The 16803-nt window shown below is 36.7% G+C and overlaps 1 protein-coding gene across 3 annotated transcripts in view; it reads right to left on the reverse strand.

The window, feature by feature from the left end:
• SMC6 (structural maintenance of chromosomes 6) overlaps positions 1-16803 on the reverse strand; it is a 118653-nt gene that overhangs the window by 18711 nt on the left and 83139 nt on the right. For all 3 annotated transcript variants that reach the window (XM_027622758.2, XM_027622757.2, XM_027622756.2), the window contains exons 18-20: positions 13009-13144; positions 11580-11660; positions 10315-10485 (exon numbers count right to left, since the gene is read on the reverse strand). In XM_027622758.2, coding sequence (XP_027478559.1) covers positions 10315-10485; positions 11580-11660; positions 13009-13144 — 388 coding nt within the window. The remainder of the gene's footprint in view (positions 1-10314; positions 10486-11579; positions 11661-13008; positions 13145-16803) is intronic.

Raw genomic sequence — 16803 nt, forward strand, 5'->3', positions numbered from 1 at the left:
GGAAATAAAAAGCATAGATATTGGAAAGGAAGAGTAAAACCACATTTAAAAAAAGAGATGACTAGAGCGCCTGGGTGGCTCAGTCAGTTGAGCGTCCAACTCTTGGTTTCGGCTCAAGTCATGATCTCAGGGTCGTGGGACTGAGCCCTGAGTTGGGTTCCATGCTGAGTGTGGAGCCTGCTTGGGATTCTCTCTCTCACTCTCTCTGTCCTACCCAGCCCCCAAATACATAAATAAATAAAATCTTTAAAAAAAAAGAGAGAGATGATTGTATGAAGAAATTTTAAAGGAAAAGCTTTTAAATTAGTAAGTTTAGAAAACTCACTGGATACCAAGCCAAAACAAAAATCAGTAATATTTCCACATGCTAGGAATAATTTAAAAATTAAAATCTGTAACATTCACTATAGCATCAAAAACATCAAACATATATCCAGAATACATAAAGAACTCTTAAACTCAACAAGAAAGATACATAAACGCAAGGGAAAAAAGGGCAAAGATTTGATCAGATATTTCTCCAAAGAAGATATACACGTGAGCAATACAAACATGATAATTTGCTCAACAGTATTAGACATAAGGAAAATGCAAATCAAAACCACAACAAGAACATTTCATTCTTTGGGGCGCTTGGGTGGCTCAGTTAAGCATCTGACTTCAGCTCAGGTCATGATCCCATGGTCCTGGGATCGAACCCCACATCAGGCTCCCTGCTCAGTGAGGAGTCTGCTTCTCCCTCTCCCCATCTCTCTCTCAAATAAATAAAATCTTAAAAAAAAAAAAGAACATTTCACACCTAACAATATGGTTAAAATAGAAAAGGCACACAATAACAAGCGCTGGTTCCCAAGGATGTGGAGAAACTGGGACACTGAAACGTTGTTGGTGGGAAGGTAAAGTGGTGCACTTTTGAAAATAGTTTCAAAGTTTCTCAAAACACAGCATAGGCATGTAGTTCAACAATTCTACTCCTAGGTATTTATCCAAAAGAAAGAAAAAGATGTACATGAATGTTCACAGCAGTAGTACCCAAAGTACCATCAACTGATGAATGGATCAATAAAATGTGATATACAATGGCCTATTACTAGGCAATACACAGTTACAAATTACTGATACATGTTAGAACAGGGATGAACATTGAAAACATTATACTAAGTGAGGGGCACCTGGGTGGCTCAGTCATTAAGCATCTGCCTTCGGCTCAGGTCATGATCCCAGGGTCCTGGGATCAAGCCCCGCATCGGGCTCCCTGCTCCGTGGGAAGCCCGCTTCTCCCTCTCTCACTCCCCCTGCTTGTGTTCCCTCTCTCGCTGTGTCTCTCTCTGTCAAATAAATAAAATCTTAAAAAAAAAAATTATACTAAGTGAGAGAGTTCAGTCACAAAAGACCACATATTATATGATTTCACCAACATGAAATGTCTAGAATAGGCGAATCTATAGAAACAGGAGTAGTGGTTGACAAGTGTGTATTCTGTACACAGAATACAAGTCCTGAATATATTTTGTTAGATGTACATAGAAACATTTCTTTTGAGGAACTGTGAAAGGTGTTGTAGTTTTAATTTCACCATCCATGTGTTCATTGCTAGTGTATAAAAAATACAACTGATTTTCATTATGTTTATCTTGTTTTCTGTGACTTTGCTGAACTTATTTATTAGTTCTACGAGTTTTCTTGTAGACTCCTTGAGATTTTTTTCTAAGTAGACAATCATGGCATGTCAAATAGAGTTTTATTTCTTCCTTAAAATCTGTGTATCTATTATTTCCTTTTCTTGCCATATTGCACTGGCTAGAACTTCCAATACTAACTACACTGAGTAAATGTAGTGAGACAAACATTTTTACCTTCTTCGTGCTAACTAGGTTGTTTCTGGTCTTTAATGTGCTGAAGAAATTCTTCATTTCTATTTTTCTGAGGCTTTTTAAAAATTATTTTATTTATTTATTTGACAGAGAGAGAGACAGTGAGATAGGGAACACAAGCAGGGGGAATGGGAGAGGGTGAAGCAGGCTTCCCAGTGAGCAGGGAGACTGCTTGAGATACAGGGCTTGATCCCAGGACATTGGGATCATGACCTGAGCCAAAGGCAGATGCTTAGCGACTGAGCCACCCAGGTGCCCCTTTCTGAGGCTTTATAAAAAATCACGAATAGGTGAATATTATCAAATATTTGTTCTGCACTAATTGATGTCTGATTTCTCTTCTTCAGCCTATTAATACGGTGTAAATAGTCTTGCATCTCCAGAATAAGTAAACCCCATGTGGTCACTGTGAACAATATATAAAAAGGAAATGTATTTTATATATTGTTTTTCTATTGTTCAGTGCCATAAATTTCCCTCTCAGCACTGCTTTAGCTTCACTCCATAAATTCTGATAAATCATCTTCATTTTCATTTGGCTCAAATATTTAAAAATATCTCTCAATACTTTCTCTTTGGACCCTGGGTTATTTAGAAGGATGTTAAGTTTCACATATTTGGAAATTATCTATTAAAAGATCTTTAATTGAAGATCTTTAAAAGATTTCTAGTATGAATGCATTATGATTAGGAAACACACTGTATAATTTCAATACTTTTAAATTGTTGGTTTTTTTTAATGGTCCAGGAGGTGATCTATCTTGTATACATGCCACAGGCACTCGAAAATGAGGTGTATTCTGCTGGTGTTGGTAGTATTCTCTAAGTATTGATTAGATACTGTAGGCTGACGGTGCTGTTCAATTTTCTAAATCCTTACTGATATTCTGTTCTATCAATTACTGAGGGAGTTCTGTCATATTTTGCAGGTGGTATGTTTGGTGCAGCTGTGCTGTTTTGGTGCACACACCTAGGATTGCTGTGTATTATTGGTGGATTAACCCTTTTGTCATTATATCATGTCCTTCTCTGCCTCTGGTAATTTTATTTTGAAGTGTACCTTATCAGATTTTAATATAGGTACCCCTGCTTTCATTGAATTATCATTTGCAAGATATATAAACTTCCATTTATTCATTTTCAACGTGTCCATAGGTTACATTTGAATCGATCTTCTTGTAGATAGCATATATACTGGTCATGTTTTTAACCTAATCTGCCTATATCTGTTTTTTTAAAGATTTTATTAATTAATTAATTAATTCAAGAGCTAGAAAGAGAGAGAGAGGCCTGCAAGTGGTGGGAGGGGCAGAGGGAGACGGAGAGACAGAGAATCACAAGCAGACTCTGCACTGAGCATGGGAGGCTGATGTTTGATCTCATGACCCTAAGATCATGACCTGAGCCAAAACCAAGAGTCAGATGTTTAACTGACTGAGCCACCTAGATGACCTGTGACTATATCTGTCTTTCAGTTATTTATTTAGACCACTTACATTCAATGTAATCATATAATTAGGGCTTAAATCTGTCACTTCATTGTTTTGTCTTTTTTTTTTTAAATTTTATTTATTTGATAGACAAGCGAGAGCAGGAACACAAGCAGGGGGAGTGGGAGAGGGAGAAGCAGGCTTCCTGCAGAGCAGGGAGCCCAACGCGGGGCTCCATCCCAGGACCCTGGGATCATGACCTGAGCTGAAGGCAGATGCTTAATGACTGAGCCATCCAGGCGCCCGTTTTGTCTTTTTTTTTTTTTAAAGATTTTATTTACTTATTTGACAGAGAGAAACACAGCGAGAGAGGGAACCCAAGCAGGGGGAGTGGGAGAGGGAGAAGCAGGCTTCCCACTGAGCAGGGAGCCCAATGCAGGGCTCGATCCCAGGACCCTGAGACCATAACCTGAGCCAAAGACAGATGCTTAGTGACTGAGCCACCTAGGCGCCCGTTTTGTCTTTTTATCTTCTTTTTCCTGCTTCATGTGGGTTACTTGAACATTTTCTTAGAATTCCATTATGATTTGTCTATATATAGTACTTTTGAGTATATCTTTTTGAATAGCTTTTTTTAGTGGTTGCTCCAGGTATTATATTTGTATTATATATATTCAACAACATAGTCTACTGTCATAATTTTTAACAGCTTGATTATAAATATACAAATCATACCTCCCATTCTAGTCCTTTATGCTTATTTAATATAATTGTCTTAAATATTTCTTCTACATATTTTAGAACCATCTCAGACATTATTAAAATTTTATTTGCTTTTAAACATAATTTTAAAAACTCAAGAAGAAAAGGAAAAGTCTACTGCATTTACGTATATAACTTGTCCTTCTTCCTTCCTGATGTTCCAAAATTCCTCCTTTTATTGTTTTCTATTTTGAGAACTTTTAGCCATTCTGTTAGAACAAGTCTGCTGGCAACAAGTTCTCCAAGTTTTCTTTCATCTGAAAATGTTTCAATTCTTCCTTTACTGCTGAAAGATATTTATGCTAGAATTAGATTATGGGTTGGCTGGTCTTTTCTTTCAGCAATTGAAAAATGTGTTACTTCCATATGGTTTTTATGGTTTCTGATGAGAAACTGGTTATCATTCAAATAGTTGTTTTTGTTTTTGTTTCCCATAGAGGTAAGGTTTCTCTCTTGGTGCTTTTAAGACTTCGTCTTTAGCTTTCAGAAGTTTGACTATGATGTGTCTTATTGTGGATTATTTTGGGTTTATCCCATTTGGGGTTCACTCACTTTCTTAATCTGTAAGTTCAGACTTTTTGCCAAATTTGAAAAAGATGCAGCTATTATTTCTTGGAGTATGTTTTTGGCCCTGTCCTCTCCCTCCTCTCTTTTGGGGACTCCAACGATACAAATGTCAGATCTTTGGTTATACAGTCTCCCAGGTCTTTAAAGTGTTACTCATTTTTTCAGACTTTTTTTTTTCTTTTTTTCTTTTGCTTGGTTTAGTCTATTTTCTCTCTGTTGTTCAGATTTATAAGGGCCAATAGTAAGAAAAATTATGGAACAACTACATGTTCAATACATGTGATAAACTTCAAGGAGACAATAAAATCCCTAAGTAGAAAACTTAAATAGCTCCATATCAACTAAAGAAATCGAATTCATACAGAAACTACAGGCCACAAAGAAAATTACAGGCCAAGATAGCTTTGCTGGTAAATTCTATATATAAAAAAGAAGTAATTCCAAATATGCGAAAATTTTCAGAAAAGGGAAGGGGAAACACCTCCAAACTTATTTTATGAGGCCAATATAGCCATAATAAAAAAAAAAAAAAATCAAACACATCACAAGAGAATCAAAGAGTAATAAATAAACATAGGCCAAAAATCTTCAAAAGCATGTGGTATATATATATATATGTATATATATATATATATATATATATACACACACACACACACACACACACATTGGAATGTTAGCCACAAAAAAGAAAGAAATCCTGACATTTGCAACAACATGGATGGAACTAGAGAGTATTAGGTTAAACAGAGTCAGTCAGAGAAAGATAAATACTATATGATTTTTTTTTTAAGATTTTATTTATTTATTTGACAGAGAGAGACACGGCGAGAGAGGGAACACAAGCAGGGGGAGTGGGAGAGGGAGAAGCAGGGAGCCTGACGTGGGACTCGATCCCAGGACCCCGGGATCATGACCTGAGCCGAAGGCAGACGCTTAATGACTGAGCCACCCAGGCGCCCAAATACTGTATGATTTCACTCATATGTGGAGTTTAAGAAAAACAAACAAACAAACTAAGGGGAAAAAAAGAGAGAGAGGCAAATCAAGAAACGGACTCTGGAGAACAAACTGATGGTGACCAGAAAGGAGATGGTGGGGGGATGGGTGAAATAGGTGATGGGGATGAAGAAGTGCGCTTGTGATGAGCAAAGGGTGTGGTATGAAGTATTGAATCACTATATTGTACACCTGAAACTAATCTTGCACTGTATGTGAACTGGAATTCAAATTAAAACTTAAAAAAAAAAATCTTCACTAAAATTTTGATGGATTTCAGAACCACCAAAAGAAGGTTTAGCCTGGCAGTTTGTTCATTTAGTCTTATATACAAAGACTTGTACACCAAGGCTCAAGGCAGCTTTATTTGTAATAGCCCCCAAACTGGAAGCCCATATGTCCCTCAGTAGGTAAATGAATAAACAAACTGTGATATAGCAAATACAATGGAATAGTACTCAGCAATAAAAAGGAATGAATTACTGATTCAAGTAAAAATACGGATGAGTATCATAAAGAATAACTTTTATTCTATTCACTTTCAAAATGTAGTGTGGACATATGTGCTAGACCATGTGTTATGTTCTGAAAAAGGTCAAATCAAAAAACATAAGAGTACATAATGTGAGTCCATTATACATAATTCTAGAAAGTGTGTAGACTATAGTAACAGCAAGCAGATTGGTAATTAGAGACAAGGAGAGGGGGTGAGGAGAGATTACAAAGGGACATGGGGAAACTTCTGAGTGTGAAGGACTCGTTCCGTTCTCTAATTGTGTGGTTTCACAGGTTATACATGTCAATACTTAACAAACTGTACACTTCCATGTGTATTCACTATACATCACTTATATCTCAATAAAACTGTTTTTAAAAGTCTCTGATTTGGGGCGCCTGGGTGGCTCAGTCATTAAGCATCTGCCTTCAGCTCAGGTCATGATCCGAGGTCCTGGGCTCAAGCCCCACATCAGGCTCTTCCTCTCCTGCTCCCCGTTCGTGCTCACTCTTTCTCCCTCTCTTTCTCTGTCAAATAAATAAATATTAAAAAAATCTTAAAAGAAATAAAGTCTCCTGATTTAAGGACCTCCGAATTAAATTTTACTCAGTTTGTTGGTTTGTTTTTTGGGCCTAGCACTAGTCATATACACTGTGATGATCATGGCCAGCCTCAAGAGTTACAGTCAGAAACAGAGAAAGAAATCAACACCAACCAAAACAGTAAAAACAGCATCAAGAAAGAGAATATTTGGAAGTATCCCAAAAGGAAAAGAACTTGTGAAGCACCTAAAAACTGAAAATATTTACCTCATACAATACAGGATATAGGCTATAAGACTACAATTTATTGCATCTTGTTCATACTGCTAAAAACAACTATCCCCCATGGTAGATGTCTGATTATAAGAGTTCTATTAAAACTAAAAACACTGTTACATCGAGGATGGAGAAAAGCTGTTCCTTTATTTCAAACAGAATTTTTAAAATGGGTGCAACTGATGTAGTGGGAGACATTACAATTAGAAAATTGAGTAACTTATGAAACAGGATGGTTAAACACTAAGTTTTCGAATCATTTGTGGTAGGAACTTTCACACTAAATAGGTCCGCATTTGCTTCAGGGAGCCAAAGGGTAAAGTGTTTCAGGCCACGATTGTGCTGGTTAATCATCCCTCCGGGCAACTGTGGAAAGGTATAGACTTAATTTGTAAAATAGGATGAAAAGAAACTGATCTGATGTCACTATCTCTTCCTCCACATTTACCATGATTGTTTGATCTGTTCTTGTGTACTTCATAAATGTATGTCCTGGGTACCATCAAATTTAAAACCAAAAGTGAAGCAAGAGAGTATTTTATTTCATTTCATTTTACTGATGAAAGGACGGACTACAGATATGAACAGCCACTTAACGACACCCATCCTGGGTTAGGTGAGGACTAGGAGGGATTAGGTCTAAAATTAAAGTCTGATGTAGCCCTAAACCTGTAGCATTTCTAACCTTTAAGAAGTTACAGCCTTTAAAAAGTAAGCTGGGATATAGAAGGAACATAATCATTAAAAAATGTTATTCGCTTGGATGTTTAAGGTAACCAGCATTACTCAGCGACATTAGATAAATTGCTACAGGATTGTTATTGCCACTTGTTTCATATAAACCTGTATCAATTATGAGGTTTTAAAAAACTATAAAACAGGGCACCTGGGTGGCTCAGTCGGTTGAGCGACTGCCTTCAGCTCAGGTCATGATCCTGGAGTCCCGGGATCGAGACCCGCATCGGGCTCCCTGCTCAGCGAGGAGCCTGCTTCTCCCTCTGACCCTCCCCCCTCTCATGTACTCTCTCTCTCTCTCTCTCATTCTCACTCTCTCAAAATAAATAAATAAATCTTTAAAAAAAAAACAAAAAACTATAAAACATTACCTTGGAATTTTTAAAAGCAGTCACCCTTGATCCAAACAAACTCTCTATATTAAAAACTGAGAGTCCTTCCTATTCTAATAATGTAGACCATCTCTCTTTATAGGCTCAATGTGGGTCACGTTCCTCAAACAACAAATTTAACTTGCGACTAAAACTAAAGCATTAAATTTGCAATTTAAATCAAAACAAACTGTTCAAAGTGAGAAAAATATTCCCCATACCAAAATTTCAATGACTATATATCTAAACAGAGTACTTTACCCCTCATCACCCCTGACACAACATGAATAACTGTCCTAAAAGCAAAGAGATTTCATCTTAAAGCTGCTAGTATATCATGATGGCAGTGTCTCAGGAATTAAATTATTCTGTTAGCCTGTTGGTCCTGCTCTATAATGTGACATGACATTGGGGAGGAAAAGCCTCTGGGCTGACTGCAAGCAAGTTCACTGAAGAACTCACCTCCTGGCTTTCAGTTATTTGCAGCCAAGGCAAAGAGCTAAGATCAAGAATCCTTACTGCCTTCTGCCCGTATTTTCTGCTCTTACACTTATTCAAACTCCCAATTCCAGGAGGTGTGTTAGCCTAGAGGTCCCTAAAAGAACAGAACAGAGCTTACTCATCATTTCTTGTTTTGAATTTTAAATTGTCTGGGATGAATAATTTAGGTGCTGATCTTTCCTTTTCTATATTGTTTTAATGTATTTCATCATTTTGATTTTAAGCCACCCTGTTCTATCCCTTACCCATTTTAAATATTTTTTTAATCCTACCTTTGTTGTGACTTGACTTAATTCCTGAGTCCTGAATTCTACCTTGCCTATTCCTGACGATTTTTAAAATTTATCTTACTCTGTCTTATTTTTTTTTAAAAAACTATTTGTCTTTTTTATTTTAGACTTTTTACCTTTTTCTTATTTCCTGTAGCAAATGCTTTCTTAATTATTTTTCTCAATATTATCTTCAATACATTTTCCTTCCTCACAATTTTAAATATTTAAACTTTATATTCTTTGGGGCACTTGGGTGGCTTGGTCAGTTAAGCGTCTGCCTTTGGCTCAGGTCGCGATCCCAGGGTCCTGGGCTTGAGCCCCACATTGGGCTCCGTGCTCAGTGGGAAGCCTGCTGCTCCCCTCCCCCGCTCGTGTGGTCTATCTCTCTCTCTCTGTCAAATAAATAAATAAAATCTTTAAAAAAATAAACTTTATATTCTTCTTGATCATATAACTTATCTGTCGGTTTTCCCATTTTTTATTCTTATCGCAAAGAGAAAAGAGTTCAGCTGCCCTGGGTTATAACGTCAGGTGGGAGCCCAGCCCCGGACAGTGGCTCCACAGAGACCACAGCAACCTGTTTTTCCAGGCAGGACGTCTGGCACCCTCCTTTCATATTCTCCCAACTCTGTAAGTTAGGTTTTCTAAAATTTTCTATGGAAACAAGTACAGTAAAAGTTATAGGCACAATTCTTTTAAGCTATTAAAATACTTAAATCCATTTTGATTCAAAGGGGGTAGTTTTCCTGAAAAAAATAAAAAGGGAGGGTATGTTGAAATCATATCATCAACATACCCCTCTTAGAGTCTTAAAATATACTATTCATTCTTCTCCAAGTCTTATAAATAAAATTTAAAGCTCTAATAATTGAACTATGCATAAAAATGATGATAAGTTATTGATAACTAAGCTAATAAGCAACACAGGGAAATGTACACCATTTAATTGTTAAATAATTTTATTTTCTAAATTTGTTTTCAAAAAGCATGTGTTAAAAAAAAAAGCCAGTTTAATTCAGGCTGGAACATTAACAGAGATATATCAATAAATAAGAATTCAGTGGTACTTTATTTCAAGTTGGCTTTTATATCTAATATATAACTCTATTTCTATATAACTAATCCCTGAATTACTGAAGGAAAGCAGGGAGGGACAACAGAATAGGTGAGCACAGAAACAGAACAGACGGACAAGAAAATATCCCTGCTTCTAGTTCTAAAAAAAAGAAGAAGAAAATCACAAAATAAAGAGGGAACAAAAGCTGTAATCTTCTGGGGGAAACAATTTGGCAATTTATGGTCCTAAAGACATGAACAGAAGTGTTTAATTCTAATTGACCTACTGATGAAAATTTGGTTTATATCCCATTTTTTGTGGTTATATTTACATTTGACCATAGATTCTATTAGAGAAATATCTAGCAAGTACAGCATGGATACACAACTGAAACATAAAATACACATATAACAGAATAACAATAACATATACCTTAAGTGGTTCTGCTAGGTCTGAGAGCTGATTAATTTTCTGTTTAATTGAATCATACTTGTTTTCTGCTTCTATTTTCAGACTTTTAAGATGTTCCATATTTTCTTTTTGTTGTTCCATATTTTTCTCAACCATTTTCATTTTGATTTTATTTTCTTGGGCTTCGTCTTCCTGGTTACATTTACAGAGCATATGGAGTTAATTAAAACACTTAAGTTATGAAATAGAAAAACAGTGTGAAATTATGAGAGAGGAGACACTACAGATTCCAGGCAATCTGATGAAAGACAAATACAAAGAACACTGGCATATTTTCATACTCTTAGTGGTAAATCAGGAAGTAGAAGAAAAAGATTCAACAAAAAGACTGACATTTGGGAGACACGTTAGACTGTACTGTGCTTGAGGTCATAATCAAATGGAAGAACTTTTATTTTACCTAGTTACTCTTTTCTTTCAAAATGCAGTGTACTTAACTAGTGCCAGCCAATATGTTAGATGCTGAGTAAACAAAAATGACCAAGACATAATCCATACCTTTAAGAAATCTATGGAATTAAGGCAGAAAAATAAACAGTGAAGAACAAGACTACTAATAAAAAATGAAGACAAATTCTCATTCACGTAAAGCTCCAATAGACTTCATCTATCTTGCTCACTGTGACATCCCCAGCACTTAATATGGTGCCTGGTGCAGAGTGGATACTTAATACTTACTCATTTTAACCAGACCCCAATCTATCTAATGCAGTGCTTACTGTAACTCAGAGAAGTTAAGCTGAATGTAATAAACAGTTCCTTGAAAAAAAAACAAAACAGTTCCTTGAAAAAAAAATAACAAATGTGTGATAAATTAAAATGCAAACCAGTTTCTTGGGGAAAAAAAACCCCAACAATGCAGAGACCAGCTACAACTGCCTAAAAGATATCCATTAATATTTATACTGATTAACTGTGAAATATACTATGCTAGGCAGTTTGGTTTGAAAGGCCACTTGTTAGAAGCACACTGTTTAAGCTTTTTTTATTACATGGAGTAGAAGACAAAATTAATTATTATGCATGCACGTTACATATACAAAACATTAAGGAACCTGAATGCCATAAGCCAGGTAGGTAGTTTCTACCTTATTTGCAAATGAAGACAGCAACCATAAAAAGTAGCTCCAATTAAAAGGATTTAAAAAAGGCTGAGTAGATGCTATTAACCTAAATGACTGCTTTGTCCCTTAACATTACATTTAAACTGAGGAAAAGAATCTTACCAACGTTGCAATATCTACAGACTGGTGTTCTTCTATATTCTCAAGTTCCCGAATTTCAGAAGTACTTTCTGTTATTTTTACCTGTAAGAAAAGTATTTCAATTTTAGTAACATAAAATAAATTAAGGGGGTGCCTGGCTGGCTCAGTCAGTAGAGCATGTGACTCTTGATCTCAGGATTGTGAGTTTGAGCCCCACATTGGGTGTAGAGATTAGTTAAAAAAAGAAAATCTTTTAAAAATAAATAAATAAATAAAATTAAAAACCTAACAAAACCCCAGAGAGGATATATTAATCCACAAAGTCCTTACTCTGCTTTTGTTACAGAGGGTTCTGTAGCTAAAGAAAGAGACCACATTAGCATTAAATGAACAAAAGGAAGTTGTATATAAAGTCTGCCGTGATCACCCTTATTTCTAATCCACTCCCAGGGAAAAAAAGATGGAAGAACTCCATCTTAGCATTTAAAATGATGACAATGTTGAATCCATCGAGAAAATCCTTTTCTGAAACACTCAGATTGAGGTTATGGCAAGATTACTCCAATGCAGTGCTTCACAAAGTATGACCCAAGCAGCACCTGCCCCCCCAGGTGCTTCTGAGACTCTTTCAAGGGGTCATGAGGTCAAAACTATTTTCATAAAAACACTAAGACATTATGCAACCTTTTTACTATTTATAAAAATATAAAAATGTCAATTTTCTCACAAAATATTTTTGGTTTTGGAAAAATATAGCTATTTTCCATAAAAATGTTATTTTTGTTAACACATGAGTTTTTGTTAAGTGAACCAATAATTATTCTTAAAGTTTGTTTCAATCTTTTAAAAGATTTATTTATTTGAGAGAGAGAAAGAGTGAGAGAGCGCACGTGAGCATGAGTGGGGTGAAGGGCAGAGGGAGAAGCAGACTCCCTACTGAGTTGGGAAACTTCAATGCAGGGCTTGATCCCAGGACCCTGAGATCATGACTGATGAGCCAAAGGCAGCCACTTAACCAATTGAGCCACTCAGGCGCCCCTTAATTCTTAGTAATTAGGTAAAAGCCACATAAATGAAAGCTTTTTTTTTTTTTAAGATTTTATTTATCTTTTTGACACAGAGAGAGAGACAGCTAGAGAGGGAACACAAGCAGCGGGAGGGGGAGCGGGAGAGGGAGAGGGAGAAGCAGGCTCCCGGCTGAGCAGGGAGCCCGATGCGGGGCTGGATCCCAGGACCCCAGGACGATGACCTGAGCCGAAGGCAGATGCTTAACGACTGAGCCACCCAGGCGCCCCTAAATGAAAGCTCTTCTAAGACTACAGAGGGTCTGGAGGCCAAAATACTTGAGAACTGCTCCTCTAAAACTACATGAATGGTAGGATCTTAAAAATAACTTGGAAGTAGGTAAGTTGAGAAAAACAAAGGGACTTTTTCTTTTTTTTTTTTTTACCTTTAACTCTCTATAATGTATTTGGCGCCTTCTAAGAAACTCTTCATTACGCTTAATATCCTTTTCAAGGGCAGACAAATGTTGCTGAAGATTTAATATCTGGGCCTTCTTATTTTCAACTTCATTCTCCAAGTCACTGGACAGAGAGGAGAGGATAAAAAAACACCTTAAATCTATTTCTGAAAATTACAATATTTTAGGTCTTTACAAAGAAGAGCTTATTTAATTGTGATAGTTTATTTGCAAAACTCTATTTAGTTAGACCAGTTCTATATTCCTACCAAGTTATCAATAACATGAAAATATGGAGATTTCAGAATACATCAAAACTGGAGTCATATTTTATGCATTTCATTAAGAAATATTTACGATTTCTTTTTTTTTTTAAAGATTTTATTTATTTATTTGACAGAGACACAGCGAGAGGGAACACAAGCAGGGGGAGTGGGGGAGGGAGAAGCAGGCTTCCCGCCGAGCAGGGAGCCAGATGCGGGGCTCGGTCCCAGGACCCTGAGAACATGACCCGAGCCAAAGGCAGATGCCCAATGACTGAGCCACCCAGGCGCCCCAATATTTATGATTTCTGTGTGGCAGGCATCATGCACAGTGATAGGCAGGGGTGGAAACAGAATTAAGACAGGGTGGCTCAGTCGTTGAGCGTCTGCCTTCAGCTCGGGTCATGGTCCCAGGGTCCTGGGATCGAGCCCCGCATCGGGCTCCCTGCTCGGAGGGAAGCCTGCTTCTCCCTCCCCCACTCCCCCTGCTTGTGTTCCCTCTCTTGCTGTCTCTCTCTCTGTCAAATAAATAAAATCTTTAAAAAAAATAGTATAGTTTCTACAAAGCCTCACCAGCATTAAATAATACCTTAAAAAAAAAAAAGACATGAAAGAATCAAACAAACAGGAAAAAAACCCAGGAAATAAGCCGTAACGTTAAAATGTGAACAGGATACTTTATATCCTACAGAACTATGGGAACATAACAAGTGAGCGTGGGGCAAATGACAACCGAACTGTATTCTCTAAAGGTTCCCTCAGCTGGATCAACTACAGGACATGGAAAGACAGACACCGAAGCACAGAGAAGTTAAACAGAAAAACCCGACAGCACAACATGTGCTGTCGCTGGGTAACTGCAGGAGTGGAAGGCATGGAGTGGGGGACAGAAAAGGGATGGAAGAAAAAGCCAGCAGATGCCAAAGCCATAAAGGGTCTCTGTGACAGGAGTCACTGTCTTCAGAAGTCACCTCTTCCTGCCTCACTGATCCAAGCACCTGTCTCCCAAAATCATGTGCCTGGTGGGAGAGAACCACCTTTGCAGTTAAAAACTTTTCTCTGTGCCATATTTCAGTAAGATGCATATTTTTCCACATTTTAATTGAAATCATGTTCCAGTTCATGGTTCAATTAGCAACATTTTTTCTTTTTTAATAACAGAGCAGCTTAAATTTGATGAAATACTGTAACTGTGCTACCTTGCCAGAATCCTCAAAATTAGAAAAAGACTCAAAAATGTCAGCTGAATGAATGATAAACATGAGGAAAGGAGGAAAATAGTTGTGGTATTTCTGGTAAAAATAGGGACAAATATAAAAACTTAAGATGGCTCCTCAAGATTTAGTAAGAAATATTTGAATGACTATAAATCTATACCTTTATTAACAAATGAATGCAATTGCACTAAAAACAATAAAATATTTACCAAGTAAACAAACTTTGAAACCCAGAGCCCAAACCAAAAATAAAAACCAGTGAACTAAGCACAGACAATATTCTGTTATACTATTTCCTGAATACTTAGAATAAACATAAGCAATCAACATAATCTATATAAACAAAACTACTAAATTGTACAACTTCCTTTTCGCTGGGTAGGACGAATTCTGTTATACACTTTCTTTTTTTTAAATTTTATTTATTTATTTGAGAGAGAGACAGAGATAGCGGCAGAGAGCACAAGCCTGCTTCTCCCTCTGCTCCCTGCTGAGCAGGGAGCCCAAAGTGGGGCTCGATCCCAGGACCCTGAGATCTGAGCCAAAGGCAGATGCTTAACTGACTGAGGCACCCAGGCGCCCCTGTTACACACTTTCATATAGTGTTCCTCCTTAGTTTTTAATTAATTTTTACACGGAGCAAGAACCTTTGCTACCTAATGAAACAGGTACAACTGAGCTAAGCATGTGTGCATTGTTTGCGTGGGATGAACACAGTCTCCTGACCACCTGTTCAAGTAGTACTCTCCCCAGTCTCCAGCCCTTAGTGTGCTATGTTTGTCTCCACAGCACTTGACCTAGTTAGTATTCATCTATAGTCTATGTCCACCTTCTTAATACAAGCTCTGGGATGAGGAATATTTTGCACTTTATTTTGTGCTGTGTCTTGTGCCCAGATCAGGGCCTGGTACATTAAGTACTCATTCATTATCTGTTTTAAAGAACAAATGAAAGAATAAATTTGAAAAACACACTTTGGAAAATTACATTAAATATGTTACAGTATTTTGGCAATTCAAAAATCCACAGGTAAACTTTTTTTTTCTGATCTTGTATGTAAGCAGTAACTGCACTGGAATTATTCCAAGAGCTACCTTAGACATTTTTCTTGCACTTTATGTGTACTTTCATCATGGGAAACCACACTGGGATAATCAAACCAAGTCAGTACCTGTAGTGAGAACTTAAAACCCTTTGCCTATTAAGAAGTCATTCTGTTCGTTATGAAATTTTTTGTGAATTTTGTGAAAATATATTATAATCTTTTCACTTAAATTCCAGGGCCGTTTTTCATCAATAGAGATCTGTCAGTGCTGAGTTGAAGAGGGTGTAGAGAAGCACCCTTCATATATTTGCAGTATGAGGGGAAATCGAGGGATCTTTCTGGAGTCATTTAGAAATCACTGTTAAATGGCCAACTTATTCAAAAATAAAATAAAAATGTTAAATTATCTATTTTAATAAATATTAAAGCTCATTTAATATTACACATATTAAAAATATTAGTAATTGCTTAATATTATTAAATATTTAAAATTGAACCATAAATTATATATTAATATATCAGTTATAGTCATTTGGCAACAGCTATTAAATAACTTAAAAATTCATATATCCTTTTATTTAGCATTTCTACTATTAAGAATTTAAGCTATGTACACACTTTCAAAACTCTGCCGAGATCCACATATGTGTGTTTGCTCTGCAGCACTGTTATAAGAGGAAATGGTAAACAACTGCTAGGTCCGTCAACAAGACACTGGTAGCAGCGTATTGATAAGCCATACTGAGAGGTAGTTCTAAATGTGCTGACATGGTACGACTGCCAAGATATAACACTGACAGAAAAAAAGCAAGATAGAGAAAGCATATGCATACTTATACATAGCACAGTACGGATGAACTTTACATGTAAGTGGAAGAAGCCAGGCACAAAAGGTTGCATATCATTTGTTTCCATTTATATGAAACATCCAGAATAGACTAATCCATAAAGACAAATCCATAAAAGGATTAGTGGTTGCCAGGAGTTGGGGATTGCGGAAGTAACGGCTAATGGGTATGGGTTTTTCTTCTGGTGTGATAAAAATGTTCAGGAATTAGCTAACCGTGATGGTTGCACAACCCTGTGAATATAATAAAAATCTCTAAATTGTATGCTTTAAAATAGAGTGAATTTTATAGTATGTGAATTATATCTCAATTTAAAAAGTCACTGTACGGTACAAGGATAGAAACTAGGAACACGTATAAGAAACTGCTCAACTATTTACTTTTGAAAGAGGGATGAGGGTGTGCCTGGG

Source organism: Zalophus californianus, chromosome 8 (genome assembly GCF_009762305.2).
Source record: "Zalophus californianus isolate mZalCal1 chromosome 8, mZalCal1.pri.v2, whole genome shotgun sequence".
NCBI lineage: Eukaryota > Metazoa > Chordata > Mammalia > Carnivora > Otariidae > Zalophus > Zalophus californianus.